The following is a 25,942-nucleotide window of genomic DNA, read 5'->3' as shown; positions in this document are numbered from 1 at the left end:
AAGTCCAAAGATATCATCTTGAACTCAACAACTCTTGTGAACAATGAGTTCAGTCATTATTGACAGTCAAATCTCAAAACTGAAAAGAAAGATGACTAGCATAACTAGACCTTGGAGAGGTTATGAATAGATGACTTCGCCGTGAAACATCCATGAATACTTATCATATCCCTGCTAAAGATGAACTACATAACCAAACACATAGTCAAAAACAAGAGCGAAATTCATGAGCGATTGTATATCAGTAATACACTTTTTACTTTACCATTTCAGACTAGAGAACTGACATGTCTCAACGTGTTTTGATCTATTTATCCACCTCCATTTCATCTTCATCAGAGTCATCCTCGTCTGAACTCTGTCCTTCCATAACTTTCAAAGGCTCAACATCAAAGTCTTGATCGGCGCCTATTTTATCATTAGTAAATAACTTTTTGAAACTAGTCATGGAAAAACTTGCCAGCATAGCTATCACAGATCAAAAACAATTTGAGATTGTGTGTCCCTTCCACCAAAGAGAACTCCAGCCTCGTTTCCAAGTTGGCTTTGACGGTAATTTTCTTGATAGCGTATAAAGTCTTGGTCTTTTCGTCACCTACAACAAGCCACCAAGATACCAATTTCTTGTGAGGGTAGTGAGGAGCATCAGCTACTTGATCGTCGGGATTGTCATCGTCGGCTTCCCTGTCGAGAATAACTTTGATGACGACGGGGTCGGATGTTGTTAACTGATCGGCGTCTTCGACAGTATATGTAACCTCAATGTTAGGGTAAGAGTTCACAAACTTAGCAACCCGGGCGCTGCATTCATGTTGTTAGTGAATACAAAAGAAAATTTGTGGATACAACATACATTTGTCTATCATTCATCTTCAACAACTCATTTCTTTCATCATCTTCAAGCTCCATAATATCGTATACAGAGTCGAAGCCCTTTGCCTTGAATCTCCCCAGCACTTCATTATCAAAGTATGGTACCTGCTTCAGGGGTGAATCTCGGTCCCAAATTGCCTGTATACACATCTGGCTCAGATCCATCGCACCAAGGCAGCTCAGGAAGGATTTGGAAGACATGACGTCTACACAAGCTGAAAGTAACCCTGTGACTTTGCCAAGGATGAAAGTTTGGTCGATGACGAGATCAGGAGGGAGAGTAAGACGGCTGAAATGAGCTTGGAGTAGTAGGTATGTCTTGAAGTATGGTGAGCTGTAGTCTACCTTGGCGACTTTAACGGGCACTCGGTCGTATATCCTCTCCAAAAGAGAGTCCTCGTGATGCCTGATGGGTACTGTCTCGAATTCATGGGCGGAGGAGACAATTTCCAACAAACCCTTGAGTTTGGTGGTCTCCTTAATGGAGGCAGAGAAGGTTTCTACAGTAATGTTGGAGATATAATAGAAGGATGCAATCATACCCAAGTTATTGGGAAGAGTATCCATGTCATCTTGGATAATAATACAGTCCGACTCAACCAAATCATTCAAAGTGGTTTCAACAAGCTCGGAAAGGTAATCGGCAACATGTGTAGGACTGGTGCCTTGTAGGTTATAAAACTAGATAATTGTCAGTTGACTTTTGACAACAATATGTCACTTACTCCGGGGTTTTGCATCAATCGCCTGTAGAACCAAGTCCAAGTACACCAATCAACCGCATCCTGCTTATTTTCGATTGTCTTTGCAACGATTTCTGCGTTAAAATGATCATGCAAGTAGCTCGGTAAGCTAGACTCTACAGGCAAAGCTTCATTCAGGAATTTTTTGAAGAAATCTTTGCGGGTTTGTTGACACATAAAAACACAACGAGATGATGTATCAATTTGAGGTCGACAAGCACGTCCCATCATTTGAAGAACATCTGCAATAGCATAGTCCACATATCGATGTTCTTGACCGTCAAAGTACTGCACCCCCATGATTATAACCATATAGGAAGTCACAGGTAGACTCCAAGAAGAGTCCTTGGATGCAACAAGCACAGTGATGGCGCCCAAATCGAACAGAATTGAAACAATTTTTTGATCCTTTTTACTCAAAGCCTCATGATAATAGCCAATACCATATCTCAAAGTCTCTTTAAGATCCTCATCATCAATCTTCTCCAAATGTTTGTCTAATTCACTTCTGTCGACATTGAGGAACTTTTCCTCATCGTCATCGGCCAGACAGTACATCAAAATGTCATTGGCGGTTAACTTGCACTGCTTGCGTGAAGCGACGAAACAGATAGTAGGTCTAGTTGCTGCATGTTCAACAATAGCAAGATAAGCAGGTTTAGCCATTGCCAGCATCAAGCTTGGGAAATGAGGAACATTGAAGGATTGTAAATGAACTTCGAGAGGTAATGGTCGAGCTGCAGGCGAAAAATTGAAAACTGTCTGATTCGAAGCGCCAATCCAGTCTCCAAGGTCTCTAGCGTTACTCAAACTGACAGAACAGGCAACAATACGAGTGTTGATGCCTGTTTGCTGCGAGACGTATCGAGTTCGTGAAACAATCACTTCATAAGTAGACCCAACATCACCACCAATCAACTGAAGTTCATCTGCGATCATTAATCCAATATTCGATACGTCTTGTCTAGCTCTCCATCGCCTAGACAACATATCCCATTGAGCAGGTGTGCAAATGACAACGTCTGCTTTTCTCAAAAGCGCAAGGTCAGCGGTAGTTTCACCGGTCAGGGCTACAACGACCTTTTGCAAAGGCTCAAACTTGCTTGACCATTCTACAGCACGAGAATCTACCATCTCCTGATAGGGCTGGATGCAGACAGCTCTTGGTGGGTCTTTCTTTGACCAGAGTCGCAACAAAGCAAATTCTGCACAGATTGTCTTTCCGCTACCCGTAGGCGCTCCTATGAAGACATTGTCATCTGTGGTGAACAAGGCTTGAAATACTTGGGTCTGAATTTTGTTGAAATGCTCGTACGGATAAAGAGACTCAAAAGCTTTGTTGTGCAAAGCTGATGTTGGAAGAGGTTGAAGTTCCAGTAATGGGGTATGAGGAGGGAAAGGCTCAGGTCTGATGAGGTGAGCAAAGGAGATTGGAAGTTTGGTTTCAGACTGAAGCCATCGGTCAGATATGACAGAAAGATAGTAGTTGGGAGGAGCTGGTTCAGAGATAGGGACAGTGATTGTCATGTAGTGCTCGTCCTGGGCAAATCTTTCTCGAAGGACAAATTGGTCGTGATACAAAATGGTTTCACCATCCACATCTTCAACGATCACCCAAAAAGCCTGGCTTAATCCGTGGATATCGCGATCCCAGGCGAAATCGGGAGTGATAGTAACATTGATTTTAAGCAATGATCGAGTTAGAGGCAAAACGTGAGCTTGCAAATCGAGTCTGGGGAATTTATGAACTAAGCTCTCAATATACTGTCCGCTTTTTGGTAATCCTATCAATTCTCCCAGTTCGGCAGCGTCAAGGTCGAAGTAACGATACCAAGGAAAGTCCTTTCTTTCCGCTTTTTGAATGATCTCACCTCGAATCCTCACAAATTGCCTCAATGGACTCATGCTCTTCCACATGCGACGTTCCACCATCTTGCAAAGATCCAAAGCCGCGCGCATCGGCCCTGCCCAACCCTTTTTGAGACAGATCTCAAAAATTGCTCGCAGAATACGCCCTGCTGATTGTTGAATAAAAACCATATCTGTGACGATGTCGAATCCGGAGAGCTTGAGCTGCGAGATGAATGCTTGTAACAAAACATTAATCTTTGCTATCGGCTCATCCACACCCTCTTTGACAGGAATTGGCACTCTTTCAATCAACTTCGTTAATTCAAGCTTCTCCTCCTGTCGGACAGGAATGAGCCTAAACTCGTTAGAAAGAGCGAAAATTCGAAAGAGATCAATCAAAGTAAGATTTGGTTTGAGGTGTTTGTTATAAATGGACATAGAAGTATAGGCAATATAGTAGTGCGATGCAATTCGGCCAAGTTCGGTTGACTGGAAAACCCCGTTAGCGCGATCGTAACGAACAAGACCGCCTTTTTCAAGAAGGACGGCGGCAGAGTGGATAAGATCAGCTAGTCAATAACAGTTTAGCAAAACGAGAGATGACCAGTAGCAGAAGAAAAATGTGCTAACCTCGCTTTTGCACAAGCGTGCCATCGTCTTCCATGTAATCTGCGCCAACATTGTACAAAGCGGGCGAGCCAAGCATTCTCACATATCTAAGTACTCACGTCAGTCTTAAGGTTTCGTCCTTATTGAGACTAGTTACTTACAAATAGGTATAGCCTAGCCACTGTACGCCTTCATCCCTATTTCTCACGTTGCCTAAAACAATCTCCGCATTTAGATTGTCAACCATTTTACTAACAAATTGGCTCTCAATTGGTAGTTGTTGATTCATCAAACTTGTGTAATACTGCAATTCGCCATGATTGGTAATAATGATACCCTCGCCATATGTGTCGAACTGGGGTCGTCCAGCTCGACCTAGCATTTGCAGTACGTCTTGCGGGGAAAGTTCAGACCACTTGCCCTTTTCGGGATTGTAAACTTGTGTACCCTTGATGATGACTGTATGTGCTGGAAGATTGACTCCCCAAGCTAATGTCGCTGTACAACAAAGCACCTGAATATGGCCTTCAAAGAATAATTGTTCGACAGTTGTTCGGTCTTCGCGAGACATACCCGCGTGATGTATACCAAATCCAAAAGGCAATAAGTCTTTAAGTTTACTATCCTTGACTTGACTTGCTTCCTGAAGAAGAATTTCTCTACTGGCGCCTTCTGGGTTAATGAACTGCGTAAGAGTCTCTTTTTCCATAGCTGTATCTCTCAAAAATGCTGCAGTTTTTCCCGTCTCTTTTCTTGAATGAACAAAAACGAGAGTTTGGCTTTTTCCAGCATAATTCAATACTTTCTCATAACACACTTCATTGATCACTTGTAGCCGTTTGATAGCTTTCTTCTCGGAAACACCAACGAATTGTTGCTTGAGCCCCACAGGTCTGTAGGAGGCATCGAAGTAGAAGAGACCCTTTTTCGGATCGACTCGAAGGAAAGCAGCAACATCCTTGTAATTTGGCAACGTAGCCGATAATCCAACAATACGTACGTCATCCTGTGTTTGCTCAGACCTTCTAATTGTTCTTGCTAAAATTGATTCAAGAACAGGCCCACGATCATCATGTAAAAGATGGATTTCGTCCACAATAATCAACCTGACCAGATTTGTGTACGAGGTATCTGTACTTTTTCGTGTTATAACATCCCACTTCTCAGGAGTCGTGACAATAATTTGAGTTTCGCTTATTTGTTGCTTAGTCAATTGACTATCACCGGTAAGTTCAGCAACGCGAATATCAAGCGAGGAGAAACGTTTGGAGAACGCATCAACTTGTTCTTGAACAAGAGCTTTCATAGGCGAAACATATATAATCTTGAAAGAATCCTTGTCAATAATACCAGTCTCGGAATCGCGGAATTGAGAAATTGCCCGAAGAATCGTGAGTGCCGCACAATTGGTCTAGATCCAGCTATATCAGAAAACAATATACGAAGTGAACATGAGAAACTCACCTTTCCAGCACCAGTAGGCGCACAAATCAACATTGGTTCACTGCTTTTGAAGGCACATTCAAAAACTTTGCTCTGAATAACATTTAAATCCCTTGTTTTGACAGCTTCCCAAACGGGCCATGTCCATTCCGGCATACTGGAGATGGAGACTAACTCACCCACAACCGGATTTCTCTTTTTAGGTTCAGGTACATGAATCTCTTCATAGCCTTTGAACTGACGCTTGAAAGAGCCTTCAGGAAGTTTGACTTTTTTACGCGAAAGAAGATGAGAACCTTCAGAAAAGATGAGAGAGTCAATGTCTATAGTTTTGCGGGGCTGTACAATTGTTCCAGGTTTGATGGTTGCCGTGTTTGGAATAGGCTTATCAATTTTCTCCTTGAAATCTTCAGCAGAAGTAACTTTCTGAGTTCCTTTCAATTCCCTCAATATCCATCCCAAACCTTTTTCACGCATGGCCACTTCTACATCTTGTCTCTCGTTTTCATCTGCTCTCGCAAACTTTGTGCACCAGACAAGGGTTTCCCTGTTCCTCATCATTTTGGCAACCAAGTCGAAATTTTCATAGCCAAACATCTCTGCCAAGGAGTTCTCCAAATCACGACCTTCCATCTCGGAGCCAAGCAATACAAGGGACTGAGAGGTAAAATCGGATGATTGTACGGGGTCGGGGTAGAAAGTAGAAATGAGACGTTGAAGATAAAATGCGTCAATTTCACGAGGCGGTATTCTATCAGGATCTTGGTTGGGCGAAGACAGTCCCTTGGATTTACCGCCTAGAACAAGGGCGTCATTTACATCTTCTTGTTTAATCTCGGTTTCATCTTCATCTTCATCCTCGTCTTCGTCTTGTTCTTCATCGCCATCACCATCTGTTCCTGCACCACCTAGCTCAAAATCTCCCTCTTCCTCTTCTTCATCTTCGTCTTCAAATAATACAGCTACGCCCTCTTGATCGACTCCGCGTTCCTCTCCAGTAGCTCCTTCCTCTTCTTCTGTATAGTCGGTAATCTTTTTGGAAAGATTGATGAGCTGAGACCAAGTCGACTCATCAACGGCGGACAAAACGCCCTCCACATCTTTGCGCTTATCAAACTCCTTCAAGTCTTCCGACTTGAGGCTTTCTAGCACTGTATCTGTCGCTGACCTGATAATCTCTTGTGTTTGGTCACCAAGAATCTGATGAATTAATCCAAGAATCAATTCGTAAACTTCTCTTGTTTCGGCTGTCTTTGGCTTATACTTAAGACCTTCCATCTCGGCAACTGCATCTAGCACACCGCTAGCACCCATAAGTGCTCGTGATTTTTCTTGTTGATGGCGTATTTGTCGCTCAACCTCATCGGCTGAAGTACGATTAGAGCTAGATATTTTGGACTTGCGTTTTGTAAGGTCTTTGGGAGCTTCGCGAGAGACGCGCGAGCCCATGGCCTTGAGGTCAATTCTGCCTACAAGACTTTCGGGTGCGCCAGTTGGCTCATCAGAGCGGACAACGGAACGGTCTAAACATTTCGTCAGTGAATTCGCCTTACAAAAAAGCAAAATTTCATCAGAGCATTCGCGATGTAAACTATGTATTACAGTGCGTAATGTTGGTGAACTGGAGGAATGCACTCACCCTGGTTCACTACGAGAGAGCTCATCGCCCCGTAGGAGAACTGAGACAAATCCTTCCCGCCCTTTTTTGACATGATGGGCAATGCGCTCCTTGTTGGAGGGAGGAGGATGAAAAGAGGCAGGCAAGAGAAATGACAACAAAGATGGAAGATGATAGAATAACAGTGGCAATTTAGCAAAACGCAAAGAGGCGAGGAAAACGGAATCAAATAGGTGAAGAATTCTCCTGGAAAATTACCAACACCAATATTACCAGATTCGTAAGAAATTTTGCCGCCGAAAGAAATATCTGAGTACTTTGAGATTTGAGATTTCTGTATTAATCTTTACATACTTTTCTCTACTTTTTTCTGTATAATTTAACCACTTTATTCCCTTCACGCTTCCAGATTTGTTTGGGTTTTAATAGAGTCCTCCGATTGACTCGGCCCTCACTATTGATATACCACGAAACGAGAGGCCTACTGGAGTTCACAGCAAGTTGATCGCACTTTAATTTGCACGCCGTGTTGATTCATTCTATAGAGAATCCAATGCTTGCCTTGAGGCCACTCTGAGGTAACCCGTATCTCCATCTTGTCGCAAATGACAACTGACACGCGTTAGTTCCTTTGTCAAATGACAGACATTGCCACACAACCGGCCATAGAGGCAGAACGACCTGAACTAGCAGACGAGGCAGTGGAGCTTTTGCTCGGTATAAGCCATGTTGCAGATACAGACTCAAAGCAGGAAAATATGGATGCGGACTCAAAGGTGAAAATCCAGGAGAATACCGACGTGGAAGTAAATGTAGAACAGGACACATCAATGATGACGGAGACAGAGGTCGACATGGTCCGCGTCGCCACACCTAGCCTTGACTTGCTTACGAAAGCTCCTATAGAAACTAAAAGTACTACAGACAGGCCCGCCACATTAGAAGAGGGGGTAATTTTGGGAAAAGTTGTTAACTTGAAAGAATCAATAACCGACCCTTCAAAAATGCCTCTGGAGCCAATTGCTTTGCATCAACCAAACGCTTGTTCAGTGGCAAAGCCCTTCTCTTATGATTCGGCCTTCTATCCAAAATCCGCCCTATCACCTAATGCTTTAGAGTCAGACCCTTTTGATCCTGTGCAACGGCTTGCCAATGAGTCTAATCAGCGGGAATCTGAAGGTCATGGAGAGCAAGGGGCTGAGATTGTCTGTGAGGAAGAAAGAGGGTTTGAGATGGATCAGGGCCAGGACCAGACTGAAAGCGACGAAGAAACACACAAAGACGGGCACGAAAATCAGGCCACAATATCTACGCTCGGGAGACAAAAACGCAAGCGCTCTTCTACATCCGATCCCTCTCGCCCCGCTCACTACCTCGGTCTTGAAAACACTGTCATCCGATGTATTTGTCGTCTCTCTGAAGACGATGGTTTCACCATTCAATGCGACTTATGTGGCGCTTGGGAACATGGAATGTGTTTTGGTTACGCCAGTGTTGATGAAGCTCCCGATCAATTCATTTGCGAGCTTTGTGATCCAAGGCCAGTGGGATCAGGCTTCGGTGGGCAATTAAGAATAGAAGAAGCAAGGAGAGGAGTGCTTGAACGGGTTGAGAGATTAAAGAGAGAAAAAAACGCTATAAGACTGGATGCAAAAGGAGCAAGTGATAAGCCAAGAAGTAAAGGCAAGAAACGACGTCTTGACTCAAATTCCCACGCTGCTGTTCCGGAAGAAGAGATGCCACCACCCAACAAACCAAAACGCGGTCGCCAGCCCTCGTCCAAGACCCGCCCAAAGCCTCCTCAGCCTTCGCCTTCACCCTATCCAACACTTCCAGATTCCTCTGAAGAATACTTTAACGTCGACCCATGGGCTATGGAGTTCATACCTATCAAGGAAAACATCGTGCGTGGAATGGCTGTGCGAGCTATCCTTAGAGGCTTGTATAAAGAATGGATTGAAGAGCAAGAGGATGAAAAAGTAAAAGCCATATCTAATCCATCTCATCTTCCCTCTCCTACTGAAACAGGTCTTATTCGCCTTTCTCCTGACTCCATACTTTCCCCGCCCAACTTTTCTCCTCTTGCTCCTCCTCTACCCCCAATATTCCTTACTGGCCCATCACTGACATCTCTTGCATCTCCTCTGGTCATCAAGGCTATCTCACCATCCAGACAACCCTCTTCTTTTCTCCCACCAACATATCATTCCCATCTTACGATGAAACCAGTTTACTCTCACCCAGCAATTTATGGCCTATTCACTCCTTCTCCTTTATGCGTTGGCTCGTTCCTTGGAGAATACTTAGGTGAAATCGTTGAGCCAAAAAAATATCGTCGCGATCCAATAAACCAATATGCGGGACTAGGTGTGCTAAAAACTCACGTGCGAGCAGTGGGCCCTCCAGTCAACTTACTTCTAGATGCTAGAGCTTACGGCAATGAGTTACGATTTGCCCGATCTGGTTGTCATCCAAATGCCGTTCTACGCCCTATCGTCTATCGTACCACGTCCTCAGAGCAAATTGTACAGCAGGTGGCTTCTAATGGAAATGTAAGGCATGAAGCAAGAAGCCGAGTGACAGCAACTGCAAAACTCCAGTGGGGTCTTTTTGTATCTCATCCAATACCTAAAAATGGCGAGATTTTGCTGGGCTGGGAATGGGATGATAACCATCTCGTCCACTCTTTATCTCTTCTCTCCCCTACCATTACTTCTTCTGGGCATTGTGGTATCCCTTTGGCCCTTTGCCGGCGTACGTCTAACAGTAAGGCGCTCTCAGCAAAACAAGCCCAAGCGCTAGCCAATCGCTATGAACAAGTTCTCAAACAACATCTAGGTATATTCGCCGGATGTGGCTGTCCGCCGGACAGTGGGTCATGTGCTTTCGCACAAATGATGCATTTCTGGAAACTCGTTCAATGTTACGAAAAATCTGAAGACGCTGAGGCAATAGATGGGGGGTGGCAAGAAGAAGAGAAAGGGATAGACGATGAGAAAGAGAAGAAAGCCGACTTAGGACCGCTTGTGGGCGGTATGAGAGGATGGAGAAAACGGGAGGTTGAAATATGTGAAATGAAAAGGCTTATGCTTGGTCTCAATGGATTTGACAAAGAGCAACCCGATTTAGGGGTAAATGTCAATGTTGACGTGGATCTGGATGTAGACGACAGGAGCATTGAGAATGAGAGAAGAAACAATGGTGTGAACAACATTATTAGAGCAGCTTTAGCGACACGTGAACTGGATGGTGAAGAAAACATTAGAAGTGATATGGAAGAAGAGGAATATGAGAAGATGGATGTTGATCATCAGAACAGAAGTAACTATGTTTTCATTGGTTTCCACATGTATGTGTAAAACTAAATTGGCCTGTAGCTCTAAGCCCCTCAATTTCTGATCAGAAATCTATTTCACAGCATACCCGGCGTCAAACTGGGTTCCCATCCGCATCCCGTTCTCCACCAACCTCATGGATTGTCCCTTCGTCCTCGTTGTCACCCATCATCTCTCCTCGCAAACACCACACAACATTTGATTCTTTTCCTGGGGGCATACCTGGGGAAATTCAGTCAGAATTTTCAGCTTCGACATCAGAGGCTGAGAATGAAAGAGACAAAGATGAGAAGCAGGCAAATGAAAATGGCTCCGAGAGCGATGCCACTACTCTCACACTTCCACGTTCTGCCATGTCCGAATCTTCCCTATGTGCCTTATCAGGGTCTGAGTCTGAAACGGATGCCATATCTGATATGGCTTTGAATCAAGATGAAAGCCTTAAGAGGCATGTCATTATTCCAAAGTCAGAGGAAGGAGATATTGGTACTAATTTTGAAGCTGCAAGAAAAACATCTTCATTACCTAATACAGTTACTATCATGAAAGAAAGACGATTAAAGGAAGAAGATACTGGAAAGAGCAAGTTGAAAAAGAAACATGGAAAAGACCGAAACGGGGGAACGGGGAAAGGCAGAAATTTGGAGGTCAGGGATTCAGTGAAGAACGACACTCAGGTCATGACAAAAAGCAAACACAAGGGAAAGCAAGTCATTAAGATGTCTCGAATTATTAAGAGCAAAGAAGAAGAGAAAAGGTCTGTTCCTGCAAAAAGGAAGCAGATTCGAGTCTATAGTGAATCCGAAGACTCTTCTTCCTCTGAGTTGGAAGGAAAAGTTGCCAAAAATTGCAAAGGTTTCATGAAAAGTACAGAGGATGAGAAGAGCAAGAGAATATCAAGTGAAGCTCAATATAATGAGTCATCTTCAACAGCTCATAAACCATCTGAACAAAATATTACTGCCCAGCCCGAATCTACAATCAGCTTGCAGAGCCAACCCAATGACTTTATCTCTTCTCAAAATAACACTGTTTTACCTCTAGCCGCCGCCTCACCTTCATTAAGCAAATTTTCTTCGCCAGCCAACGGCTTGACACCACTACCCGAAATGAAGGAACCTACTCCGATACCTGAGCCACCAAAGAAAGTTTCTTTGAGTGATTATTTGAAGGCACATAAATTCAGAAAAGATAAAACCAATGTGGAATCTGTCACTCCAATAATTGGAGGTGCCAATCTTCCTACAAGCGTAGAAGAACAAAAAGAGGAAAAGAAGCCTGCTTTGGGGTTGAAACAAGGACATGGGCAAAGGCAAGGACCAACTTCGGGACTCAATCTTTTTGAGCACCTTCCGTTCTCACGTTTAACTCCCACTGCGCCAAGTACTCCTGCTTCTCCCACTCCTGCAACTTCGTTGCCTGCGGCTATCCCCACTACATCGCTGTCAATGCATCCATCTTCTTCGGCCGGTCCAAATTATCCAACAAGACCCACAGTTCTTACAGGAGGAGCCTTTAACTATGGAACGCGATCAAGTTTAACAGCCACGCCCACGCAATCGGGAGAGTCACACAGTCTGGCTGTAGCGGGTACTCGTGTTGGTGCTCCCACACCGCCGGCGCCCATTACCTCCGCAATGAGTGGACTCAGTGAAGTTTTGAGTTCTAATAGAGATGACACTGCTTACACCTCTCGGGCCGTTTTGGACGAGCCTTCGACATCTCACACAACACATCGTATCTCTATGTCTACACCGGCCTCCAGATCTCCTCAGTATGATTCTTACGATCAACGCCAGGCATCGACTTCGACCATTACTGATACATCACGCAATCCTCGAAACATGTCGAATTCAGAAGAGCGGCCTCGTTCTCCTCCATCTTGGAGCAGGCTTAGGGAAAGAGAGCTGTATTCTCGCGATTCATTTCCGCGAAACATGCGAGGTAGAGATGAATATAGGGATGGACGACCTGATGCTCGCCTGCCGCCACCGCTCGCATCGCGTGACCTTCCACCTCATGCATCTAACTACTCCAACCATTCTACTTCATACCCCAAGCTTACTCCTCGACCTGTAGGCCTCAGCAGCCTCGGTTTACCGCGAGCACCTCCCACAGGTCCAAAAGTGCCTCCCAATGGCCCTAGATTTGCGCCTCATACTGCTACTGGGGCGACTGGTCTTGGTGGAGTAACTGGAGAAAGAGTAGAAAACAGAGATCGATCTGGGCCAAGCACCGGATTGGGATTTAGCGATAGAGTAGGACTAGGAGGACGAGGAAGCTTTGTCCCAAGAGGGTTTGCGCCGAGAGGGGTATGGAGAGGGAGAGGGGGTTTTCGTGGACGTGGACGAGGAACGTGATGAGTTTAAAAGGTAAATTGTAAACTTTCAGATGGGCTTTCCGACCTGTTCTAATGACATTGCAGACTCATATGTAAACAGCTGATCGTTGCCATATCATCAAATTGTGAATGACAATTATGGCAAGACGAGTGAAACAGCTATTATGTGAAAGAGACTGAGGGTTTATAAGGAAAAATCGAGGGCCTTGGTGATTCAGGCAACACTCTCCCCGCTTTTGATTTACATGTCTTAGGACTGTTCATGACTGGCCCCTCTTGTATGTATTTGATTACAAGTTTCTTAGGGTTTTATTATATGCACAATTGGGATTCACTTTGTACAACCAAAACCTGGGCAGAAGCGAATACAAAGTATATATCCCAACATCTCTACATCACACAAGTACACGCAATGAAGAGAATGGGTTATCTAAATATGGGTTTTGATATTCCGCTTTTCGCAAGCCTTGCCCCCACAAGCTCGTCATTCCTACAAGCCCGATGCAACATATAATGTAATGTTCAAAGGGATACAGTTCCAAAGAAGATGCCAAGGGCGTAGTGCAAGAGAGATGTTAAGAGATGAATTTAGTCATAGGCCTCTTCGGCGGATCTTCTAGCCAGTCGCTTGACCTTCTTCTTGTATGCTAAACCTTGTGTCAGCTCAGGGATTGTGACAAACCAATAATGGAAATGATAGAAGCAAGTTTGACGATAGGTGTTTGGAGCTATGGTGACGAGACTGGAAAAATTAGCACTTACAAGGATAATCTTCTCGAACCTCTTTAGCAGCGTCGACATTAGCCGGAGACGATAGGTCTGGTATATCCTGAGAAAGAAGAGAAATGACTGAAACCAACTGTTGTTTGCATATCAGTTTCTTGAATTCAATGAATTGAGCGAAACCATGTCACATACAACAGATTCGACTGTATGAACTGGTAACCAGCGCTCTCCAGCGTCTTCAAACCCCCACTCATCTTCCCCAGGTTGATGCTGCGTCTCACCAGTTAGCTCGACTTGAAGGCGGAGAACATAAAATCAAGACTGACAAGGATTGAAATACAAACTTCGCCCTTTTGATCACCTTTATTGTAAACTATGCCGCACATAAGTTGACTGGAAAGATATAAGCACATCAAGGATCGAGAAAAGCATGTACCATTGGGATGCCAGACTTCAGAGTCAAATACCATCTTGGGAGGCCTGTCCGGATATTCCTGCTTTTACTCAGCTGTTGCATAGAAACGAAATAGAAAAAGAACAAACGGGTGGAAAGATTAATCTCGCTTTGAGAATGGCACCCTCCCAAAGGGTGTCAACGGGACTGCCCGCATAAGACTTGGGTGATACTTTAACAATTCATTAAAACTCACCCCATTATTACTATACCCCATTCAAGAATATTTTCATCATCTACAAGACCAGCACTGAAGCCATCAACAGGCTGTTTCTGTAATCCTACATAGAACAAAGTGGTTAGCCTTGTTTATTTGCAAATGATATGATTCCATCCATCAATTGCTTGTTAAACAGTGTCTCTACGTACTCATGAGCTCCTTACGAAGTATTAAAGAGGTATGGGTTTGCTTGACGTCTCCATTGCTAGGGGTGGCGGGCTTGCTAGAAGGGCGTGATGACGGATAAGGAGAAGCAGGGTTGGATATGGAGGCCTTTGAGATTGGCGGCATTGGCCTGTTGATAGATTCGTGCTGCTTCAATGAATGATAAAAGAGGAATAAGAATAGAACTAGAAGAGAATATGGATGGTTAATCGCAATCTCCAGAGTGTTATCAGGCTTTATTGATATTTTATTACACGTCATGGCTGAGCCGCCTGAAAAGTCTTAATTTTATTTTTCATTCAATGTCAAGACAGATTATGCTCACAAAATGACTCTCAATACAGTCAAAATGAAAAGGAATGAAGCCTCAAGTACAAAGTCATTGCTTTTGGATGACCCGATAGTACAAGTTAACAAACACGAAGCAACTCTCAAGTCTGAACCCTATGATCCAAATACACTTATTCCTCTCATCGCTCTCTCGAGGCATAATGACCCCCAAGTAGCTCACAAAGCTATCTGGGCTCTTCATCGAGTGTTTTTTGAGCTCATTGGGACGAACAAGGTTGGCGGATTGAGCGGAGATTTGACCAGAAAATCAGAAGAAAGAAATGAAGAACCAAATGAGGGAATGGCGGCCAATGAGGAAAAACAGGTCAAGATGTGGGTAAGAGAGAGATTGCTGGAATACGTTGAGGTTTTATGTGGACTCATGAGAGACTCTGAGCCTGCTCTACGGGTAAGAACACTCCGCAAATAGTGGTTGCTCAACTAATATCGAATAGAGCTCTGCACTTCCGTTACTTTTCTCGCTTCTTCCCCCATTGTCCGCTTCGGTTTCGCAATCCGCTAAAGCAATTATACATATCCCCTATTTTCGGTTCATTCTTCATTACCTGATTTTTCCTTGCCCATCTCTGCGAGGAGCCAGACCAAAAAAGTCTGCCGGTTGGAAGGTTATCGTTGCCAACCAGGTCGAGGATGAAGAAGGTGTTTTACCTGAAGATGTCGTTAAAATTGCAGTTGACGACTTTTGGGCCCGTTACGATGATATAAGATGGATGTTTTTCAAAGAGGCAGCGCAAGTGTCCCGTTTGTTTGTCTTGAGATGCGCTGACTATCTGTTGCAGTCATCTAATCCAAAATCAACCCATCCTCTTACCACACTCCTCAAATCTCTTGGCTATGCTTCTCCCCCTCAAAAACCTCCCCAGGGAACCCAGCGATATAAATGCTTTTTACATCTCTTCTTTCTCCACCCCACCGCCTTCCTTACCCGCCGGGTCTATCGTCAAGAAAAGCCGATCATCTAAAGCAAAGAAGGGCAAAGCTAGAGCCGAGATTGATGCTTTACCCGATTGGATCAAAGAATACGAGTCTTCAGGTTCCGAGGATGAATCTGAGATGATTGCTGGCAAGAAACGAAAAATGCGTACATCGCAACTGTCAATTCACGCTTCAATCTATTCTATTCCATCTCAAACATTAGCGTACACTACTGTATGGGAAACAGTCCTGTCTTCCGTCTCACTTTCCGAAGCTTGGACCCGCAGAATCCTTGTCGCTCTTCATGGGGAACAGGGCATATTAGGACATTTTAAGTCTGAGAGAAGGTTGCGAATCGCCGACTGGTTAGGAGGTTTAGTCGATAGGGGTGGAGCATTAGCAATGTTGGCCATCAATGGACTTTTCGTTCTTATGACGCAGTACAATTTGTATACTCAATTTTTTCTTCATCATCAAACCGAGCTGACTTTGTTCTGTCAGCGAATACCCAAAGTTTTACGATAAATTGTACTCCTTGCTTGATCACAACCTTTTACACACTCGATATCTTTCTCGGTTCTTCCGTCTCCTCGATGTCTTTCTCCGGGGGTCGCTCATGCCAGCTACCATCATCGCTTCATTCATCAAACGTCTTTCTCGCCTCGCACTTTTCGCTCGCCCGTCTGGCATCATCATCACGTTACCCTTCATATATAACCTCTTTAAACGGCATCCGAGTTGTATGGTCATGCTGCAAAGATCCATCACAGACCCGGTTCTGGCTGTTTCCAGTTTCACATCGACCACGCCAAAGGCTGACCCCAAAGAGACTGATCCATACGATGAGAATGAGACGTCCCCGCTGAGAAGCAAGGCCATAGATTCGAGTTGTTGGGAGCTGGCAACACTGCAAAGACATTACTTGGCATCTATCTCAACCTTGGCCAAAGTATTTGGGGAGGTATTTACCAAGCCAGAATTCAACATGGAGGACTTTCTGGATCATAATTATACCACTGTGCGTACCTTTTTCCCTGGCTGGTAGCTACCAATTCCAGGCCGCTCACGCTGTCGTCCGTAGCTTTTCGAGACTGAAACAAAGAGAAAGATAAGGAACCCTGCTGTCAGCGTGTCCATCGATACGGGACTCGAGATTGTCGCATTTCCGCGTATAAATCCAGCAGGACAAAAGGTAGCAAACGTATGTACCGAGAGCGAAAAAGACTTTTTTAGCGATTTATGGGCTTTCTGAACCTATGCAACCCAGTGCAGACGCAAACCGCGATGAGAGTTGCATCGGCATGTCGCCCATTGACCATTTGAATATTTTTTGCCACCACCCTCGACGGTCGCCTCTGGATCAGTCACATATCGTTTCGAGACGGACCGCTACATCCTCAAGAGCACCCTATTAACTTTCCAAAGCTGTCAGCCCGCGTATCGCCAACGACCTCTTCCATGCAACTCTCAAGTGAATCGAACCATCTCCAAACGACCGAATCTGTGGCTGAAAACCGTCGAGCACCATCACTGTGCTCCATCTGGCTTCTGAGCTACCCAAATCCAACCGATATCTTTACCCACCAGGCTGCATCCATGCTACCTCTACCCGCTCCTCGCCCACCATCCAGTTTCGCTTCTCAACATCCTCACCTTTATACCCAACTTGCCACGCATAAAGGTTATCACAAAGCAACCCAAGATGCTTCTTGCCCCTATTCCCTAGATGGTAAGACAAATGAAGTCTACAGAAAGGAGCACACCCTTCCAATGACGAAGCTATGCTCTCACTTCTTCCATCCACCCAACGCTACCCGAATGCGATAAAAGACGGCATTTCCCACCACTGCACCACACCATCTCTCATCATGGCTAACGACTCAGTAGCCAGCAACTTGCAGAAAGTCATGGACTTGCATGACCGCATCACGTCGCAAGTGAGAAAGAATGAAGAAATGTCTCAGCGTTGCCAGCCGCCATCCTTGTCTATATTATCAGGCCGACAGCAAGATGACGGATGGACAGCGTGGAAGGAGGACAAACATAACAGATACAAAGAATACCTCGCGTCCAGAATCTTTGGTCTCAAGGTGGATACGGAACTGGGAAAAAAGATAAGCCTTGTGCCCAAGATCACCCAGCGCGGAGAGGATTCCGTCTTGAATCTCACCTACTGTATACCCAACAGTGTGGTGTCAAAAAACCAAGACCGCCAGCAGTGGCTAGGCAACCTTGCCCAAGAACAGAAAGATGAGATGACGCTCAATGGGTGTTCAAGCCATGGCATGCATTCTCCCACGCCTCAAACCACTGCGGGGCATCTTGTAGCTTCTCTAACCCGTTCAAAGAATCCTCAAATAGACGGCTACGACGATGCGAAGGAAGCGTTCATCCGCGATGGCGAGCGCTATTCCTGGCGTGACCTCGAACGAGCCTACAAGGCTGTGCCCAAAAGATACCCTCTGTACTCCATTGCGGAGTCTGCTCCACCTGTCTTCGAAGAGAAGGCCTCGATCCGCATCTCCCATAAACCGGGAGACCTTGCGTCGTCTCTTGCTTGGGCAGAAGAGTGTGGAGAGACCTGCGAGAGCGAGCTGGCTGAACGCCAACGACGGTTTCCCGGCCGACCTGGCGCTGCCAGTTATTCCGATTCTGGCGTCAACCAGGCTGCAGAGTATGAGAAGCAGAGCGAAGCTGACAGGAAGCTGGTCGAACGTCGCGCCAGAGAACTTTTCACAAACGATCCAAATCGCAAGTTTAAAGAAACCGACTTTAGCAGTGTCTTTGCTCCTGCCCCTACCCACGCTAGGTTGTATTCAAACGTAAACGATGGCTTTAGAGAGGATAATATTGTCAACGGCAAGATCCGCTACTGCCTCACGGATGATGGCGGTGGTTCGGTGTATCCTCCGTCCGACTATCTGGCAAGCCTGCTCACGGCGGCGCCGACAAACGGATAGGCGATAGGTAGTGTTTATACAGATGGTAGCTATGCATGGGATGGGTCGACGCCAGACGAGAGACGTCCACCGCTCATCGACTGGTTTGGCCGGGAGTGATGGTTTCAGAGACACAACCTGCGCCATCCTGCCACTGTAGACGGGTGTATGCCAGCAACGATGCTGCTCGCTTGGCTCTTGGACAGCCACCGCCATATCCTTTTACGCCAAGCGACAAGATCTCGCCTTGTACATCTCTTCTCCAACCATGCATAAAGGAGTACACGCTTCGAGTGACATGCGATGCTTTCAGCCTCGGCTATCGTTCCACCTGCCATTCTTCCCAGTCCATTGTCAGCCCACCGTCGCGACACTATAAAAGACCTCCCGCCACTCTCCCAGCCCCAACCACCCTGCATCATGTCCACATTGGAAGAACCCTTCATAACAAATGTCCTCGAGACTGTGGGTCGCCTTGGAAAGAGCGCCTACAACACAAATAATCACCTCCGATCTTACAAAAAGCTCGCTTACAGCGTCGATGAACTAAATCGCATGACACAGGAAGAGCAAGATGCTTATATCCAACAGACCGCCGCAGACACCTACCATGCCGCCTTTCAAGACCGCCTAACAGGTTGTGTTGCTGTCGTGCCCGGTACGAATAAAGATGACGGTAGCGTGTACCCCCGGATATTCCTAGACAAAAGCGTCGCCACTGCTGCCTACCATGATCTTGACGGAGGGCTCAGCCGTTTGGCCAACTCGGTGGCCCGCGAGACACAGAAACAGTCTTTTTATGGGGCCGCGTATAACCAATTCTGCCCGACGACAGCGAATGGAATAACGAGCCATGTTCAGCATTCACTCGTTCCAGACCCAGGGTCCGTCCTGTCTGTCCAGTACGAGGAGGGAAAGAAGGCATGGGAGGAAGAGTTGAGGCGACACAGCATGGAGGAGGTGAAGGCTATCGCCGAAGGGTATGGCGGGTATAGTTGTGCGCCACTCGGTATCGTTCTAGAAGACCAGCTTGTCGGGGATACCAACATGGCCCATATGGGCTTTACATTCCGTGACTTGGAGGATGCAGCCACCCAAGCCCGTGACGTGGAAGAAGGAACAAAAAGACGTATGCTTGAACGCAAGGGAAGATGGGAACGAGACCGTCCGATGGAGTCCGGGATAGATGATGAACAGGTGGAACGGCATAGACGGGCGTGGGAAGGACACAAGAAGAGAAATCTACCGATAGTCAAAGACGGTCTCAGGCGGGTACTCGCAGGAGCGTCTCCTACGGATCGTACGGATCTGTCCGGAATCTCTCTCGCGCCTGTCTTTTGCCTTGATCCTTGTGCAAGCAGTTATGAATCGGGGCGTGCCACTGTCACTGACAACGCCGGCAAGGAATTGCCTGGTCGAGGTATCGTCTTCAGTGGGTCCGACATATCCATCGGGTGCTATGACGGCGGGACGGATGTGGACTCTCTGTTGCCAAAGCCAGAGGATTGTGATCGAATGCTGGAGGGTTACAGAACCACTCAGGGGGGAACCGCTGGATTTGGAACGGGTGTTTAGGTGATGGTTTGTAGATGCTAGTTGAGCATGCAGTCGATGCGATGTGGCAGGTTGGGTACTTGGCGTGGCACTCGGCGCTGCTGCATGTGGAAGCGATGAGACGATTCAGACGGAGAGTCCCACACATCCCTCGACGCGTTGCGCGTTGCACGTTGCACGTTGCACGTTAAGCATATGATCAAGGGAGAAACAGCGAGACGCATTTCCGTTGCCGTCTTTCGACGGGTACATCTGTCACCTATCGATAGCGGTGACGTGGGACTGGGAGCGGGGTTGGCAGGATCCGCCTCTGCGACCAACTGCCTACTTGCAAGGTGTCGCTGCGACGTGCCATGCAGCATGGCAGATCGGTAGGACCCATCTTTGATGGGTAGCTGTATACATATATACGTATGTGCGTCCATCTATCGTGGCATGGATAATCAAGTATAGACAAAGTAGAAATTAAAAGAGGAACGAGTGTGTCAAGGATTTGACTCTGTTATAGATATTGCATGGCACGGTAGACTACAAACATGAATGTCATGGAACTATGCTACGCGACACCTAGTTAGGCATGCCCGTTACGCCGCAACCTATCTGCTTCTGACATGACCACTGCTCTTTTACTCTGGCAGAGCCCGATACGGCCACGCTGGTTCCCGTCGTGGCGTGGGCAGGAGTCGCTCTCGGTGGTGTCGGTATATAGTGAAGCACGCGTATGAATCTACCATCCGCTGCGTTGCAACCGCTTCAGTCGCTTGTTGAATGACCACGCACAAACGCGTGTTGGGTCACCGGTGGAGTACTTGTTGAAGACAGGATGGATCGTTGGGACTGCCCGGCAACGTCTGTATTGAGGTGACGGAAAGGTCAAGCCATGTTGTGAACGACATGTCGCAGCGATGCAACGGGTTGCATCGCTGTCACCTATACGCCACGTCACCATCCCCAGGCTATCGCACGTAGAGAGCCGTTTTGTCGGAGCGCCAACAGGAGACTCGAAACACCAGACGCAGCCTTCGCTCCACACCTCCTCCCAGTACATCCCGCTCCAACGTGGATAGTCAAGCCATGCATGGCTTGTATTCCGTGACGCACCGTCACACGTAGACAGCTGCCTTGGTCTCTCCCACACCGACAGACCGTCCTTGACTATCCTCAGCTGTCGCCCATTCCCACGACGTCGAGGCGGGTCAACCCCATCCCTTATCCAGCCACACAGCCTCCTGACTTGCTCTGAGCCATCCCAATGCATCGTCCTGAAAGCAGCCGCGGCCGTATCCTTTTACGCCAAGCGACAAGCCCTCGCCATACGTCGTCTCCAAACATGCCAGCGATGCATAAAGGAGAGCCATGCTTCTGATAACATGCAATGCTTTCACCGTCGGCTATCGTGCCACCGGCCCTGCTTCCCAGTCCATTGTCAGCCCACCGCGGCGACACTATAAAAGACCTCCGCCACTCTCCCAGCCCAAGCCACCCCGCACCATGTCCACCCAACTCGTCCTAGCATCAAGCAAGAATCCGTATACGGACTGTCTCGAGCAAACCGCTGACGAGTATTTAAACTGGCATAATTATCCGCATACATTCTATGACCCAGGCGGATATCATTACTTGAAAGACGCAACTCAACAAGAAGCAGCGTCCAACGACCCCAACTCTGCTTATAACCGAGACATTGAGAACAATACGTTTGGTGCCGTCGCGTCCAACAACCTCCGCGATCTTGTCCATGTCGATATAGACGAAACGGGTAACCCTACCGTCTTCATCTCTACGGCCTTCAAACCAGAGGACAAAGACGTTGACGAATGGCTGCCAGAAGTTGCCAATGACATCACGACATTAGCCAAGGCTTTTACGACAGGAGGTCCATACTACGGTGGCTTTCATCGTCCTACGCTCGGCTCCATCTTGGATCCCGCTTCCCGCACTCTCCTCGACGGATTCAATGGCCGAGCCCCGCCTGAAGGCAAGGAGAGAGCGATGGCGGCATGGCGAGCGGAGGCCACGAACCACGCGCTGGAGAAAAAGAAGATCGCCTACGCCAATCTGAGTCGTCTTCCTCTGATGACCGACCTTGCGCCTACCGTTGTGGAACCCGTTGGAAACCCGGTGAAAAGCGAATTCCGCATTACTGGGCGTGACCTCTTTACCGCCAGAGACATCATCAGTGGATGGACAGAAGTCAAAAGGCAAGAGATGGAGGGTCGACGACAGCTTCCGCAAAACCAAAATCGCGATCCAGAGCAGGACCCGTCGCCGTTTATCACATCGAGAGCGACCATGCTGGCACGGTCCGAAGCCAGCAGGAAGTTGGCCAGCCAACTGCTCCGTGACAAGGCCGCTGGAATGTCTAGCCCGGGGGATCTAGGCGGGTGCGATGTGACGGACGTCTTTATGCTACCACGTGGCACAACGGTAGACAGCTACAACAGTAGAGATGGGCTTGAGGATCAGCCAGGAAACCCAGCGATAACGGGTAGAACATGGACTTTCCAGGGGATGAATTCAGAGCGGAAAGACGTCTGGCCGAGTGCAAGCACGTTTGGCGCTGCTACGGATCCGGATTACAGAGACAACCAGTTGACGGCTGCAGGGAGGTTGGAGGAGTTGGCGGAGTGGAAGGACATGAAACGTAGGGATCCAGTACTATCCAAGTATACCTAGTGGCCAAGGCAGTTGTCGATTTCTATAGCGCGAGGATGAGGATGGTGGCAGGTATGCATGGAGTGATGAGCCGATAGAGAGTGAATGAGCGATGGCTGGCATCGTGTGAGGAGAGTCGTGCTTGGAAAGGGCATCCAACGACGCGGCTGCATGTTGACTTTCACCCGTCGTATTGTTTTGCATGGCCTCTGTGTCATGGATACTAGGAATCATTCAGATGCACGCTGTGTACGAAAAGGTTACCCTAATGCAATCTACGTTGCATTATTATTGTTTGCCTATATTCCATCCAATCATTCCAACGTTATGATACTCTGGCGTGTTCACGGTGCGTAGCGTACGCTATCACGTTGGGTTGGGTAGAGTCGACACAGAGCTGGATGGGGTCGATCTTGGTCTATTCCAGTGGGGAGTTTGTTGACAAAGTCAGTCTCATTCCAATGCCATCCACTGAAGATGCAAGAATTCAACGCAAATTAGTGGTAATGTGTGTTACCGTTCTATGCTTTGTGACTAGGGTGGAGATGTCGGGCATCTCCGCGGCTGCACCTGCTATGGATCAACAGGAGGGTTCAGCTTGATGTTTCATTGTTGTTTCTCTTTCTCAGCGGCAGCGACTGGCTTCTATTTCGACACACCCGTGTTGTTGCTGGAAGACTTGTGTCTGGCGCAGGGCATGCACGGCGAATGGCCAGCAGGATGGACTGGGCGGCTCTGAATCCGCTAGGATTCTCATGGTCAGAGGTGGATAGGGCGAGGGCAGGTGTGTTTGTAATGTCTGTTCTGGTTGGATTAGCAAGGTGAGCGTGGAGAGAGGGAGCATGGGTACTGTGTCATGTGGCCGTCAGTGTTAACGATTGTGTGTAGTGGAAGCAACTATGTCTACTCTGCCTATGCTCCTCAGTTGGCGAATCAGCTCGTCGTCGGCGCGACGGTAGTCAACTTGGTCGGCCTCGCTGGTAACTTTGGCGTTTACATGTCTGGGCCTTTGTGGGGCAAGATTGTGGATTCTAGAGGACAAAAATTGTCAGCCACCTTTCTTCAGCCATGGTCAATGGTGTGACTGACCGATTACGCCAGTCCGTTGCTGCTAGCAGGTTGCTTTTGTCTTGTGGGCTACGGCTTGGTGCATGCCTTCTATACCCGTGCTATCCCGATTCGACCGTCTGGTTCCGATCTATCCTACCCTCGTCTATCCTTACTGCTCTTTGCCATGTTTTTGAGTGGCTGCGGCGGCTCGGCTGGCTTGACCTGTGGGGTCAACGCCGTGGCGAGGTCGTTTTCCGACAACACTCGTGCGTCAGCAACCGGTGCCGTCCTCGCTGGCTTTGGTCTCAGCGCCTTTCTCTTCTCAGGACTGGGCCATGCCATATGGCCAGGCGATGCCGGAGGGCTTCTCGCGCTTTTGGCAGTAGGGACGAGTGTGCCCATGCTGATAGGCGCGTTGGTGATCAGACCCGTGCCGCCAAGACAAGGTCTCGACGGGGGTGGAGAGTATGAGCATGTTGAACAGGACGAAGTGTGCGGTATGACGGGTGTGAGAGTAGTGGTTCAAGATCATGATTCGCCAGCATCCTCTCGCACAAGCTCGCTCGATCTCGGTCATTCTATCGAACTGTCCCGGTCTCATTCGTCTGCCTCTCGGACTCCTCGTCTAGGTCATACTCACTCTCCTTCTCTCTCACTTCACCACGAATTCAATCCGGATAGACACTCACTCAAACATACTCCCTCTGTCTCCTTCAGCTCATCCGCCATTCTCGGCCACTCTCCGCTAGAAATCATTCGCTTTTCAGACTTTTGGCTTCTCTTCATTATACTTTCCATTCTCTGTGGCACGGGCTTGATGTACATCAACAATGTCGGAACTATCGCTCTCGCCCTAGGGCGCGATGGACAGTTGTTGTATGACAAGGAAGTCATCGGAGGTTGGCAAACGAAACAAGTAGGCTTGGTAAGTATATGGAACTGTGCGGGTCGTATTCTGTGTGGGATATATTCCGACATGCTCAAGACACATTACCAAGTACGCAGAGTCTGGACTCTTTCTGTAGTCGCTTTGCTTTTCATTATATCTCAATTATTTGCTTTGCAAACCACTCGCGTCGAGTCGCTGTGGATGGTCTCAAGTTTACTAGGGCTGTCCTATGGGTCACTGTTCAATGTGATGCCTATGCTAGTCTTCGATTGGTTTGGAATGAGTGGGTTTTAATACCTTCCGGAACACAGCAGAAACTTACATTTGGAAAGAACATTTTTCTCAAAACTGGGGATGGATCGCTGTGGCCCCCGTCTTGGGATCTAATGGCTTCAACGTCCTTTTTGGAAAAGTTTACGATGCTCATACTGTATGTTTTTTTTTATCCCGTCTTTACCTTTCAAATGTAGACTAAAATCGCAGGTTGCTCGAGTGGGCCGTCCTCCTTCGCTAGGAAACGGCGCAGCACTAGAGCAAAGATGGACGATGGCTATGAGGGGGATTGTCAGAAGAGGAGAGTCAGCGCTACCGGGTGATGGAGCTCATGATTGTACTTTTATTCCTGACCTTTTCTGCATCGACTGTGGAAAAAACTAATCTATGCCATATCCAGGTCTAGTTGGGGAACAGTGTTACGGCACGGCCATCAAAGTTTCTCTCGTATCCTGTGGTGTTGCCTTTGTCTTGAGTGTGTTGGCAGGTTTAAGGAGAAACAAGATCCATAAGGTAAGAAAGAGGGCTATGTGTGCTTGTTTTTTGGAACGGTGTCATATGCAGAAAAATGGCTGATCATGTATCATAGGAAAACAGTTTATAGCTAGTCGTGATGACGATGTGTATGGTGGCGTTTCACATAGCAATGATTGTAGTGCATGTTTGGAAGAGAAAGATGATGGAGCATTGAGTAGAATCTCATCAAGAGTAAGGTATTCGGTGACAAACACAAATTGTACAACCCATCCAACATTAATTACTTTCATTGCGAAGAAAACATTACAGGTTGTGTAGATTATGAAAAAGCTAGGCATAAATGATACATAGAAACATAAATATCCATTACGAATAAGTCGTTGATGTGGGATGCCAGCTCATAAGATCAAACCATCGTTCTCAAGAAACGCTATAGAGGTCACAGTGCGTCTGACTATGGT

General features: G+C 47.0%; 8 protein-coding genes across 8 annotated transcripts; 6 read left to right on the top strand and 2 right to left on the bottom strand.

The window, feature by feature from the left end:
* Nucleotides 1-307: 307 nt before the first annotated feature.
* On the bottom strand, nt 308-7,231 carry L203_104130 (uncharacterized protein; the record flags this gene model as incomplete). Its single annotated transcript, XM_066213518.1, has 8 exons — nt 308-408; nt 461-801; nt 854-1,554; nt 1,599-4,036; nt 4,098-4,183; nt 4,238-5,487; nt 5,541-7,042; nt 7,159-7,231. The coding sequence occupies 8 exons, from the start codon at nt 7,229-7,231 to the stop codon at nt 308-310; spliced, it is 6,492 nt and encodes a 2,163-aa protein (XP_066069615.1).
* Nucleotides 7,232-7,775: 544 nt separating this feature from the next.
* On the top strand, nt 7,776-12,946 carry L203_104129 (uncharacterized protein; the record flags this gene model as incomplete). Its single annotated transcript, XM_066213517.1, has 4 exons — nt 7,776-10,458; nt 10,515-12,661; nt 12,741-12,844; nt 12,898-12,946. 4 exons carry the CDS (start codon nt 7,776-7,778, stop codon nt 12,944-12,946), a joined length of 4,983 nt encoding a protein of 1,660 aa, XP_066069614.1.
* Nucleotides 12,947-13,401: 455 nt separating this feature from the next.
* Nucleotides 13,402-14,504, bottom strand: L203_104128 (uncharacterized protein; the record flags this gene model as incomplete). The annotated part of the gene is made up of 8 exons (XM_066213516.1): nt 13,402-13,460; nt 13,576-13,672; nt 13,732-13,809; nt 13,866-13,912; nt 13,976-14,033; nt 14,083-14,140; nt 14,190-14,274; nt 14,363-14,504. The coding sequence occupies 8 exons, from the start codon at nt 14,502-14,504 to the stop codon at nt 13,402-13,404; spliced, it is 624 nt and encodes a 207-aa protein (XP_066069613.1).
* A 223-nt stretch (nt 14,505-14,727) lies between these two features.
* On the top strand, nt 14,728-16,896 carry L203_104127 (uncharacterized protein; the record flags this gene model as incomplete). Its single annotated transcript, XM_066213515.1, has 5 exons — nt 14,728-15,117; nt 15,164-15,459; nt 15,509-16,093; nt 16,146-16,662; nt 16,726-16,896. The coding sequence occupies 5 exons, from the start codon at nt 14,728-14,730 to the stop codon at nt 16,894-16,896; spliced, it is 1,959 nt and encodes a 652-aa protein (XP_066069612.1).
* Nucleotides 16,897-17,512: 616 nt separating this feature from the next.
* On the top strand, nt 17,513-18,604 carry L203_104126 (uncharacterized protein; the record flags this gene model as incomplete). Its single annotated transcript, XM_066213514.1, has 1 exon — nt 17,513-18,604. The coding sequence occupies one exon, from the start codon at nt 17,513-17,515 to the stop codon at nt 18,602-18,604; it is 1,092 nt and encodes a 363-aa protein (XP_066069611.1).
* A 282-nt stretch (nt 18,605-18,886) lies between these two features.
* Nucleotides 18,887-20,158, top strand: L203_104125 (uncharacterized protein; the record flags this gene model as incomplete). Its single annotated transcript, XM_066213513.1, has 1 exon — nt 18,887-20,158. The coding sequence occupies one exon, from the start codon at nt 18,887-18,889 to the stop codon at nt 20,156-20,158; it is 1,272 nt and encodes a 423-aa protein (XP_066069610.1).
* Nucleotides 20,159-21,628: 1,470 nt separating this feature from the next.
* On the top strand, nt 21,629-22,813 carry L203_104124 (uncharacterized protein; the record flags this gene model as incomplete). The annotated part of the gene is made up of 1 exon (XM_066213512.1): nt 21,629-22,813. The coding sequence occupies one exon, from the start codon at nt 21,629-21,631 to the stop codon at nt 22,811-22,813; it is 1,185 nt and encodes a 394-aa protein (XP_066069609.1).
* A 687-nt stretch (nt 22,814-23,500) lies between these two features.
* On the top strand, nt 23,501-25,608 carry L203_104123 (uncharacterized protein; the record flags this gene model as incomplete). The annotated part of the gene is made up of 8 exons (XM_066213511.1): nt 23,501-23,613; nt 23,681-23,839; nt 23,894-24,767; nt 24,828-25,014; nt 25,064-25,161; nt 25,215-25,341; nt 25,405-25,517; nt 25,594-25,608. 8 exons carry the CDS (start codon nt 23,501-23,503, stop codon nt 25,606-25,608), a joined length of 1,686 nt encoding a protein of 561 aa, XP_066069608.1.
* Nucleotides 25,609-25,942: the final 334 nt, after the last annotated feature.

The sequence above is a fragment of the Cryptococcus depauperatus genome, chromosome 4 (genome assembly GCF_001720195.1).
Source record: "Cryptococcus depauperatus CBS 7841 chromosome 4, complete sequence".
NCBI classification, from domain to species: domain Eukaryota; kingdom Fungi; phylum Basidiomycota; class Tremellomycetes; order Tremellales; family Cryptococcaceae; genus Cryptococcus; species Cryptococcus depauperatus.
Note: the sequence above shows the minus strand (reverse complement) of the source record. Positions and strands in the feature narration are given on the sequence as shown.